This window comes from Aulonocara sp. 'chitande type north' Nkhata Bay, linkage group LG1 (genome assembly GCF_057382095.1).
Source record: "Aulonocara sp. 'chitande type north' Nkhata Bay isolate Kocher_YH1m ecotype deep benthic linkage group LG1, A_spYH_male_GT1.1, whole genome shotgun sequence".
NCBI lineage: Eukaryota > Metazoa > Chordata > Actinopteri > Cichliformes > Cichlidae > Aulonocara > Aulonocara sp. 'chitande type north' Nkhata Bay.
In genome coordinates this window covers 3025914-3036860 of record NC_141344.1, presented here as the reverse complement: position 1 = coordinate 3036860, position 10947 = coordinate 3025914, and the positions used below count along the sequence as shown (strand labels likewise).

Here is a 10947-nt window from a genome sequence, read left to right as displayed (position 1 = left end):
ACACTTCCTGTTCTAACCAAAAACACAGAAACATGGAGGATTTTACTCCACAGTCATCGGGTCGCTGCTAATACAGGAAACAGCAGCACCTTTGCTAACGTTACCTGAAGATCGACTCTGAGGCCAAGTCTTCATGTCACATTTGTTCAATTAGCTTCTGGTAATCAATACGATCTCTCACCGAGCATTTCTGTCAAACGTGGTCCCAGAAAAACCAGCAGGAGTCAGTCGATCTACCGAGGCTGAAACCTCAGACTGAGCCTGACTGCAGTGTGAACGAGCAACAACCAGAAGTGTTCCTATCAAACTGACACAAACAGTGTTTTCAGATTTATCAGTGCAGACATGGAAGGAAGGAAGGAAGCAATCCCACAATCCTCTGCTCATCAGCGAGGACGCTCAGCCAGGCCACAGAGCAGCGAGGGGGAGGGACGGGATTTATCCGGACACCAGCGCACTCAAACACCCACCAACAGTCGGACGTCACGAGACCGTAACAGAGAGAGGCGGCTCGTTTGGTTTTAGCTGCTGCAGATTCAGAAATATGAGTAAATAAAAAAAGCTGCAGGTGTTTTTATCAGTTTCATCTGAGAGCAGCACAGAGAGGAGGAGGATTAGAGACGGGATCACACTGCTGGCCTCGCTCCATTAAGGACTAAATGCTTTATAAAAATAAAATAAAAAACCTTCCAGCTGCTTCCGAAGCCTCTGAGTGCTTTTACGTCTCCATAATGGCTTTTTGTAACCAGACCTGACTGAAACTGGAGATCGTCACGTGGGGTTTATCGTCCGTCCTTCTGGACACTAAAGACAACTTTATTTTAAAAATTAAACACCTGATAAGACCTGAAAGGAGCAACCGAGGCCATAAACTCACCAGGAAAGTATTTACCTGGGATACAAATCATATTTTCAAAGCACTTCTTTTTCAAACTGAGGAGTCGCCCCCTGCAGGTCATCAGAAAGGATGCAGGTTTAAGCTGCTTTTGCACTCAGTGCCTTCATCGTTTACCTTCTTTATTATTCCCAGATGTTAATGTAAGAATCATTTCTCATCTTTAATTTATCCAACTCGTCCTGCACCTCTCTGTCCTGGGATGAGATGAAACCTCAAACGTGTAAATTTCTGGTGACTTGAATTCCAAAAGAAGCTGATGAGTGATAATACAAGACTCCAGCAGCCGAACAGGCGACACACACACACACACACACACACACACACACACACACACACACACACACACACACACACATTCTGTGGTTAGAGGTGAGGAGCATTAGATGGATGGTGGAGGAGACAGGGGGAGGGGGCACCATGCCATGCTGAGAGCTTCCATGCCAAGCTGTCCACCAATCAGAATACACCCCCACCTACCTGCCCACCGTCCCCCACCAATGGGCTGGCTCTGTCTACCTGTCTGTCTGCAAACCAACCAATCAGACCACAGAATGAGGACACAGAAGAAGAAGGAGGAGGACAGACTGACAGCGGGCGTTCCTGGAAAATTCCTCCTCCACTCTTACAGCTCAGACCTGCGATGTTCAGGAGTTATCATCATTATTATTATTTACGCTTTGTTTACGCTAAGCTTTGTTCTGATGTTGTTTCGGAGCTCGTCTTCATTTCCTCAGACTTTTTCTATTCTTTTGTATTTTTGATGCGACAAACATTAAAAGCACGATAAGTGACGGTCTGAGACTTCATGCCGTGGCGAGAGGACGAGGAGCACCTGGACCTCACAGTCTCACCGACTCTCGCTGTAACGACTTCCTCAGAGGGTTTTAAATCCCTCTGCTGACACAGACGTCTGTGTTTGCACAGATAGTTTCAATGCTCAGAACCTTTCCTCTGTGAACGTGTCTTAAAGCGATCGTAGAAAACAGGCGAGAAGCTTCAGAAACCGAGCCGAGCTGCCTTTGTTACAAACACATACACAATCTCTCTGCCACTGATGAAACCAGCTCCATTATTCTGACTGTTCTAAGACCAAAGAAGCAGAGTTTAAAGTAACATCCACAGAATAAAATCATGGAGGACGGACTCTGTGAGCTGCATGTGTGAATGTCTGTCCCCTCCCACAGCCAGTGGCGTGGTTCCACCTCTGAGCACAGAGGTTTTGTGGTGCTGTGTCTTTACTGGGTTTTTTCCTGTGAAAACATGTGGAACTGGTTTGGAACATCGTGCAGTGGTTGTTAGTCCTCCACACTGAAGGGAGCCAGCTAGGGTGCTTTGGGGGTCCGACCAGAAAACCTGCAGCGCTGCAGGTTAACTGTTTCACCCAGGACAGAACCAGGACACACTGGAGAGGTTAAAGCTCGCAGCTGGGTGGAAATTCCCGAGAAAATGTCTGAAGAGAGGAACATCTGTTTTCCCCGGCCACTAAGGATGGATGGACAGACAGATGGATGGAGGCATGGGTGGATGGATGGACGGAGGCATGGGTGGATGAATGGAGTTGGGTGCCGTGTTGTTGGAAAAGAGATTGTGTCTCCAGGTTGTGCACGTAAACACAGCATGTGTGTTATCGCTGCTGCTCTGTCAGGGTCCAGCGGAGGGTTTAAAATCGAGCGGCGGACAGAAACAAGCGGACACACGGACGACTTCGGACGGAGACCAGTTCAGCAGCTTTCTGTTCTGGAGGGATCCGCTCCTGACCTTCAGCGATGAGCTGCTGGGTTTACTGGTGAGTTGAAAGGGAAGAATGTTTTCATGCTGGGAGTCTCGTAGAGCAGCTTTGCATGATTCACAGTTCAGAATAATCCTTTGTGTTCCTCTGAGCCTCGGTTCAGCCCCTCAGTGAGCGCTTGTGGCTGAGTGTGACCGGCTGCAGTTTGCAGGAGACCTCGTTCATATTTAAAGGAGCCTCCATGAGACTTTGAGGGCTGCAGGCGTCTTTGTGTTTGCATGGTTTCACACGCCAGTCAGACTCTAGTGCATCAGTGCATTACCCTTTTATTTCTGTTGTTGTGTTGCAGCCTCTGAACTTCATGTGCATGCCCACCACCTCCACCTCCTGCAGCACATTTCAAGAGAAAAAGTAGTTCAAGTGTGATCTGAGGTCTTATTCTTGTAATGTGTAAATAGTGAATCGTGTGGAAAACGTTCCTGACGTTGATGGCGTGGGATAAACGGGGTTTCCTCCTCAACATCTCCCCGTAGGAAAGGATGCATGTGAGAGGAAGCAAGGAGACAAAGGAGGAATTTTACATCTCTCACTGAGTCATAACTTCTGTCACCTGTCAGACTGCAGTGATGATGATGATGATGATGATGATGATGATGATGATGATGTTTGTTTACAGAAAGAGGGCAACGAATCACCACAGACAGAGGAGAGGGCGGAGCAAAGGGCGTCGGCGGGCCAATCGGACGACGAGGACAAAGAGAACGAGCCTGATGACGAAGATGACGAGGAGGACGATGACGATGGAGGAGGATGGATCACTCCCGGTAACATCAAAGAGGTGAAAATGGACTCCGCTGATTGGACGGCTCCAGCTGACATCAAAGTCGGCTGTCTCACCACCGACTTCGCCATGCAGGTAACGGATGCAGACGGTGCATTCGCTGTTTTTCACCTTCTGTCTAAAGGTTTGTGTGAATGGTTTCAGTAAACCGCTGCGTGAATAAATATTCTCCTGCTTTACGCCGGACTTCAAAAAGCTTTCGCTGTCTGTGTCCCAGAACGTTCTCATTCAGATCGGACTTCACGTTCTCTCTGTGAACGGGATGCTGATCAAGCAGGCGAGGAACTACATCCTGAGATGTCACGCCTGCTTCAAGTGAGTCCGAACAAAGTTAACAAAACCTCTTCAGGCTGAAAGGGAGGCAGCTCGAATCCGTTCCAGCGAAAAATACAAAACACGACATTTAAAACATTTAAATTTATATCAAGAGTAGAATAAAGGTGCTGAACAAGTGAAAATGTCAGGACTGCTTTATTAAAAGAATAAAGATAAATTAATACATAAATAAAATGGACAAAGTCAATGAAAGGAATAAAATAAATAAATAAATGTATTAAATTGCTGCTTGAGTAGGTTAAAATAAAAATAATAAAACACAGTAAAAATGATGCTTACATAGAAAAATATAATAAAGGTGCTCCAGAGATACAGATGTAAATAAGGTCAAAATAAAACATCATGTAAAAATCTGAATATAATCCATTAAAGTGGCTCTACACCAGGGGTGGGAGGGCCGGCGTCCTGCAGGTTTTAGATCTCACCCTGGGTCAACACACCTGAATCACATGATTAGTTCATTACCTGGTTTCTGGAGAACTTCAGGACATGTTGAGGAGGTCATTTAGACATTTAAATCAGCTGTGTTGGATCTAAAACCTGCAGGACTCCGGCCCTCGAGGCCTGGAGTTCGCCCACGCCTGCTTTAAGAAAAAGCACAGATGTTAAAGTGGATCAGAACGATGGAGCGTGGAGTGCAGGGTTGGAACAAACCTAACATGAGAGGACAGATGTTCCTCAGACGGACAGATGTTAGTGACCTGTCCTGTTCTTAGAGGCTGTAAGGAGAATAAAGCGAGGGGTTGCCCGTCCAGGAGCATTGACCTGTTAAATGTTTCGATTCCAGGACGACGAGCGACATGAACAAAGCTTTCTGTCCTCACTGCGGGAACAGAACCCTGAAGAAGCTGGCGGTGACGGTGAACGAGGATGGCAGCATGCAGATGCATTTCTCCAAAAACCCCAAAGTGTTGAACCCCAGAGGGCTCCGGGTGAGACGCGGCGTTTTATCACTTCTAAAATGACTCTGCGTTCGCATCTGCAGCGTAAATCGTTTTTTCAGACCGCTTCAGTTCTGCCTGAGTCGGGTCTAAACGTCCTAAACATGATCGCTGCCGTCTTGTGTTTCAGCACACGCTGCCTCTGCCTCAGGGGGGGAAACACTCCACCAACCCCCAGCTGGTGGAGGACCAGCGCTTCCCCCAGCAGAGGCTCTCCCGGAAGGCTCGCCAGAAGACCGATGTCTTCAACCCGGACTACGTGGCCGGAGCGTCGCCGTTCTGTGAGAACGACATCTACAGCCGAGCCGCCAACCTGCAGATCAGAGACGGCCAGTGTGGCGGCGGCAGGAGGCGGGCCAACCCCAACGCCACCCGCAGGAAGTTCATCAAGAAGAAGTAAAGATGGCGAGCATGCATCGTGTTTAAATTAAAGGACCGGACCGTCATTTCCCAAATCATCCATCGGCTCACGTGCGACAGATTAACTCACCAGGTCTTCTGGTGCGTTCATGGACAGTCAGACATCCAAGACATGAGGATTAACTACAGCTCTAAACACGGTGTTCAAAGCAGAAGAGACGCGCGTGACAGCCAGAGGAAGTCGACACTCGGCGACACACGGGCGAATTAACTGCTGGCAGCACGAGTGACTCTAACAATACCAGCTCCAGATTATTACAGATTACATAGCATCCCTTATGGAACGAGCCAGAATAATAAATACATTAAAAGTGTGTGAAATTTCACATCGGTGTCTGTTTCTGCTCATTACCTCCACCACAGAGGCAGGAGCGCGCTCGGTCTGCAGGGCGGCGACGTGATACAGAGATTCTGCTACATATCAGGATTTCTGTGAGTGAAGAAGGAAGAAATAAAGCTCTGCTCCTAAACACTCGCTGCTGGAGACGTTTCTCCTCCAGTCGATTAGATGAAGGATGGCAGAGGTGGATGAACATCTGTAAGAGCAAACGGCAGTACTGAACGGACCAATAACGGTCACTCTGGGTTACACGGCTACAGCGTGCAGGTGCACATCAGGTTCAGGGTTTAAACAACGACTAAGGTGTAAATCCTCCTTCCTTCAAATTTTGCCAGACGTAATATTCTTATTAAAATATTTGTTTTAGAGAGCAGTGAAACCTTTCACAGCGAGTCTGCTTGAACTACGTTATAGTTTCCAGCTCAGTGTTTATGGCTGATCTTCAGTATTTTACATCTTTATGATAAAAACATCATCATGAGAAACATTTCTAACTGTCCTGTAACGTCGGGGTCCTGCACTGAAAAACGCAAACCGACTTCTCTGCAGTTTTCACTTTGTAAAGCCGGACCAAACGTGACCCTTCAGTGGGCTGCCTCTGGGGCCGAGGGCCACATGTTCGACATAAATAAACTTTATTATTGATTACAATTTCATGCTTTGGCGTGTGGTTAAACGGTAACACCACTGTGTGCCGCATAGTGCTGGACCTTTTATGCCTTTATCTTCTCGTTGCACCTTGTGAGTCACTGAAGTTGTGCCAGAAATGCTGTGTTTCTATGGTAACACAGCATTACATCATTGAATTGTCCCGTCGCCGTCTGACAGTAAAATTACACAAAAACCAACGATTCAAACACGACGCAGAGGGAGAACATGATCACTGGAAGGTTTATATTTTTAAACAGGAAAATAAGACCTAACAGGCAGGTGTAGTAAGGCTGTTAGTTGGTGGAAGTAGCGTCCACGAGGTGCTCACCTGTAGATCTGTGAAGGTGGAGATCCTTGAGTTTATCTTCAGATATTCCAGACAGGTGGAGATCAGCTCAGACTGACCGTGACTGTGCAGAAACTGCAGTACGCTCCTTTAAACATGAGACTGACTCGTCAATATAATTGATCTTTATTGATTTCCAATGAATCTTTGAATCAAAGTGAAAGATTTAAGTGTCCAGACAGTTTAACAAACCCACCATGTAAATCAGACACAGCTGACGGACTACAACTCCCAGCTGACGGACTACAACTCCCAGCTGACGGACTACAACTCCCAGCTGCCTCAGCAGAAAAAGCTCAAAGATGAGGCCGACGCTGGATGAAAATGCAGAGTCAGTTTCTGCCCTTCAGGACTTTCCTATAATAAACCAAACTTTTGGTTTTCTCACATTTCTGACACGTTACCAGGAAAACACAAACATTCAGTTTTTCCTTCTTAAAGGACGAGAACGAGCTGAAGATCTCCGGGAGCAGAGTTAAAATCAGGTGGACTCCATCATCGATGGAAAAAGAAGCAAACTAAACTATTTGCTTATTTTCCTTCTATGTTAGTGAGTAAACCTTTAAATAAGAGAAGAAATGTCACCATTAAAGCCTTTTTCTCACATATATAAAAATATTTTAATGCTTCAGTTTTGACAGATGTCCGTCACAGGATACAGTTTAGAGCCAGCGTTTCCTCGCCTTCACTCCTCGTCCTGCTTCGGCTCTTTAAACTCTGTCTTTGTCAGTTCAGCTCCGGGTTTGGAGTCTCTGACATCGGATGGGGTCGGCGCCGGTTCTTTGGGCTCCATGTCAAACGTCAGGCTGCTCAATTCTGCCGTAATGTCGACCTCTGGCACCGGCGGCTCCTTCTGAGGAAGCAGGAAGTCCAGAGGCTCGAGGACTGTGGCGAGGTCGATGGAGCCCAGATGGCCGTACTTGTGCAGCTGGGTGGGAGGAACACCTGCGGAGAGACAACAGATTTGATTCAGACCAAACTCTGCTGCTCAGCACTTCTTAAGCTATTTTAGCCATTACAAAGAATAACTTTGAGAAGAGAGTCCAGGGCAAAAAAAGAAAAAGAGGTTAAAGATTTTTTTCTCTTTTAAACTAATTTTGTGAAGTTTTCTTCTCATTGACTGATTGGACCAAAAGTTTAACTTTACTACACAAAAAAAGCTTGTGTGGTGATTTTGTGGTTTTATTAGTGCCCCCTACAGGCTGAAGCGGTCATTACTCCAAATTCAGACCATGGTTTCACAAATGTCCCAGTGGCTACGCCCATCTTTTATGTACAGTCTACCATGTACGTTCATGCGGTTTCCAGCCCGAGACCGAAGGTGACCAACAAGAACAACAACGCAAGGACAACAGTTTAAACTGAGACCGCATTATTGGAATAACGGCTTCACTTCCAGGCCCGTCGTTAAACGTCTTCAGCATCACCGCGTCCGTTTTAAACGAAGAAACAAACTCAGACGTTGCTGCGAGTCCTCACCCAGGATGAGAGCGAGCTGAGCCGGTGGAAACAGGACCTGCAGGCAGCGGTTCAGGAAGGGCAGCAGGTCTTCAGCGTACGCACAGCAGAACTGAATAAACAGCTCCTTCTCCCGGCTGCTGAAGGCCGTCTCCTCCGCCCGGTGAAACACCAGAATCTGACGGGTCACCTGACAAAAAACGACACCGTCAGCAGCTGTTAATCCAGCATCAGTCTGACTTTAACCCAGATTACACCAAAGATCCAGCTGCTCACCATCTTCAGGGCTTCCTCCAGGCATTTGGTGACATTCTCCACCACTCCGATGGGGCAGCAGAGGCGGAGGTCGTTGAAGGCGGTCAGGATGTTGTTGAGAAAGCAGGCGAGCGGCTGGAAGTCCAGCAGGGACATTGGGGGCTGCAGGGTGCCGGGCTGCGGGGCGGGGGCTACGACGGGGATGGTCCCTGCCAGCACTGAGGGCAGGGCGATGAGGGTGTACAGGTTCATGTCCTCCTGGAACTTTTCCACCGCCTCCTTCACGGCTCCGCGGAACGTGTCCACCGCCACCCGCTGGAACATGGGCGCCAGCTGCCCGCGGAAGTCCGCCCCCACCCTGCTGAAGGACAAACCGAAGTACATGCACTGACCCAGCAGGGAGTCCAGGCGGCTGCCCACACCCCGCTGCAGGTCCCTCTCTAAGGTCTCCAGGAACTCTGCCACCTTGTGCACCACCCAGCCGTGGAAGATGGCGCCCTCGTTCACAGCCATGAGCCCACCGGCGGGGGGCACTAGCGGGTCCTCGTCAGAGAAGATGGCTCTGTACTGGGTGATGATGTCAAACATGTGCACCCTGCAGGCCTCGATGGTCTTGGTGATGTGAAAGTAAGCATCGTTTTCAGGGATGGCGGCGAGGATGGAGTGCAGCCAAGTGCTGCGAGCCTGCAGGAACTTCACCCGCAGCTCCGCCTCCGTGAACACGTCCATACGCCGCAGGTAACCGATGACGCGGAGGCACACGGGAAGCTGGGAGTTGCTGCGGAGCTGCTGCAACAGCTGGTTGAGCATCAGCTGAGCCGACTGACGCACTTCACGCACGATACCCTAAAGATGGAGAAGGTCAAAGGTTAGAGGAGCCGAAACATTAGATGTTCTCCACAGTGACCTTTTCTGTTTTATATCTCAGCAAAGAGAAAGTTTCTCAACTGTTTTTCTCCAGTTTTTGTCAATTTAGAGTTTAAACTAGCGATTTCCAGCCTGTACCTGAACCTGAGCCCCATCAACAACCTCCCGCAGTCACATTTTAGCTTTTTCACCTTCTCTGAAAGCCTGCTTTATTCCAGCTGGCCAACACCTGGAAGCCTGCTGAGGGGCAACACCCAGAGCTTGTTAGCTGTGCACGTAACAAAAGAAAACTGAGTATTCAGAGCGGTCTGGAGCCTGAGCTCTTTAATTCTCTTCACACGTGTAATTGTTTATTTGAACATTTTTTCTCCAACATCACACGACAGAAAATCAAAGAAAAGTAACGTTTATTTAGCCCTAACAGTTCATTTTCCTAAATAACATTTAGAGTTTCATTCAGGCAGTAAAAAAACCCCAAACACACCCGCTTTTTGGTCAGCCTGGTCTGGACTCACCTGGATGACGGGCAGCGACGAGTGTTTCTTCTCCAGCCTCTTCACGTATGCCGCCAGCTCCAGAGCCTCTTCGTAGTAGCCGTTGCGGACGCAGGTGTCCATGAGCTGAGGAATCTCCAGAATCTCCAGGATCTCCGTGTGGCGGTTCAGAGTGAGGCTGTTCATCCGGCGGCTTGCTCCGATCTCCTCCGCCTCTTTCATGAAGTGCCTGAAAACAAAATGAGCCCCCAAAGCTCAGAGAGACAGCACAACAGCAAAAACACAACTATGTGTAACACGTAACACTTTATAGCTCTAAGAACCTTTTATTATCTTTCATTAATGTTCCCAGTCTGTAGTTTTGTTCTGGTTGTGGCTAAAGTCTGGCTGCCTGTTTTTTATTCTGAAAGGAGGCTGACGAGCCAGCTCAAGGGAAATTAATCTGCTGCTGTTTTATTCCCAGTCAATTCACCTTCTGTGGCATATTCCTAAGAAAATAACTAAGTTATTCACTTTGTGATCCTACAGTGAGCTACAATAATAATAATCTGCATCTCTCTCCTTGATCAGTTCATCCTGTGTGCTTTTTAAAAAATATCTAAAGTTTTTATTAACCTAACAGTAAATGATGACACTTTTATAGACCCCAGTTTCCTCCTGCTGACATCCCCTCCACAGGGAGCCACCGACCTGCAATTCTCTCCGAAGCGGGGCAGCTTGTCCAGCAGCCGGGACACGCTGCTCTCCACCCGCCCGAAGTCCCGGTAGATGTGCTCGGTGCAGTCGGCGGTGCGGATGAAGGTCTGGTAGTTGGAGAAGGCCAGCTCCCGGGTCTGCTGCAGGATCTGAGCCCGCTCCTCCGCCAGCCTCTCCGGCTCCCGACCCAGCTTCTCCACCCCGAAGGAGCTGAGCTCCGACAGGTAGGCCGCGAAGTCCGGGTTGTCCCTCCAGCTGTCCGGGAAGCTGTCCTTAAAGATGGACGCCAGGATGCTCTCATCCTCCACGTTGTAACGTTGGGTTGTGTTGTGTGGTTGAGAAGAGGCGGCAAAACACCTAGCAGGCTAGGCGGAAGGATACACACCCACGCTGGTATCAGTAATCCACGGTGGTTCTTTAATACGCATTCTTCAGCAACCGTATAAAAGCCCGGCTGAACGGCTGCGGCTCAACAACAGAATGCCCAGCGTTCATACAACCCAAGCGTTGCAAACAAAACAAAAAAAAGGGTCTGGAAAAGAAAACATAAGTCCGTCCCTCGTTAAGCACGAGCGTGAAGGCACGTGTCCTCATAATCCGAGAGCGAGAGCAGTGGCACACACTGATGACACCATAAACCCTCGACTTGGGTGTCTTAAAGGGACACCACACCAT

At 48.4% G+C, this 10947-nt stretch overlaps 2 protein-coding genes and 1 long non-coding RNA gene across 3 annotated transcripts in view; 1 reads left to right on the top strand and 2 right to left on the bottom strand.

Moving 5' to 3' along the window:
- Window positions 1–1355, bottom strand: part of LOC147338501 (uncharacterized) — a 3087-nt gene extending 1732 nt beyond the window's left edge. Inside the window, exon 1 of the long non-coding RNA XR_015129919.1 lies at window positions 105–1355. This is a non-coding gene — a long non-coding RNA (uncharacterized LOC147338501). The remainder of the gene's footprint in view (window positions 1–104) is intronic.
- Window positions 1300–10594, top strand: LOC147338500 (RNA-binding protein NOB1-like). Its single transcript, XM_086295738.1, has 5 exons — window positions 1300–2684; window positions 3304–3543; window positions 3686–3783; window positions 4592–4736; window positions 4876–10594. The coding sequence occupies exons 1-5, from the start codon at window positions 2451–2453 to the stop codon at window positions 5143–5145; spliced, it is 987 nt and encodes a 328-aa protein (XP_086151864.1). The 5' UTR covers window positions 1300–2450; the 3' UTR covers window positions 5146–10594.
- On the bottom strand, window positions 6596–10947 carry LOC147338499 (conserved oligomeric Golgi complex subunit 8-like). The gene is made up of 6 exons (XM_086297564.1): window positions 10894–10947; window positions 10267–10637; window positions 9598–9805; window positions 8237–9061; window positions 7982–8150; window positions 6596–7447 (listed from the first exon to the last, which is right to left on the bottom strand). Exons 1-6 carry the CDS (start codon window positions 10945–10947, stop codon window positions 7188–7190), a joined length of 1887 nt encoding a protein of 628 aa, XP_086153690.1. The 3' UTR covers window positions 6596–7187.

What these genes read in the sequence shown, in the direction of transcription:
- LOC147338499 (XM_086297564.1), bottom strand. Translation starts at nt 10,947, where the DNA reads ATGGTGTGGTGTCCCTTTAAGACACCCAAGTCGAGGGTTTATGGTGTC. An exon ending in TGGAGGAAGCCCTGAAGATG is followed by an intron (nt 8,151 to 8,236) that starts GTGAGCAGCTGG and finishes GTTTTTTGTCAG; the next exon opens with GTGACCCGTCAGATTCTGGT. An exon ending in TCAGCTCGCTCTCATCCTGG is followed by an intron (nt 7,448 to 7,981) that starts GTGAGGACTCGC and finishes GTCTCTCCGCAG; the next exon opens with GTGTTCCTCCCACCCAGCTG.
- LOC147338500 (XM_086295738.1), top strand. Translation starts at nt 2,451, where the DNA reads ATGGAGTTGGGTGCCGTGTTGTTGGAAAAGAGATTGTGTCTCCAGGTT. An exon ending in AGATGTCACGCCTGCTTCAA is followed by an intron (nt 3,784 to 4,591) that starts GTGAGTCCGAAC and finishes TTTCGATTCCAG; the next exon opens with GACGACGAGCGACATGAACA. An exon ending in TGAACCCCAGAGGGCTCCGG is followed by an intron (nt 4,737 to 4,875) that starts GTGAGACGCGGC and finishes CTTGTGTTTCAG; the next exon opens with CACACGCTGCCTCTGCCTCA.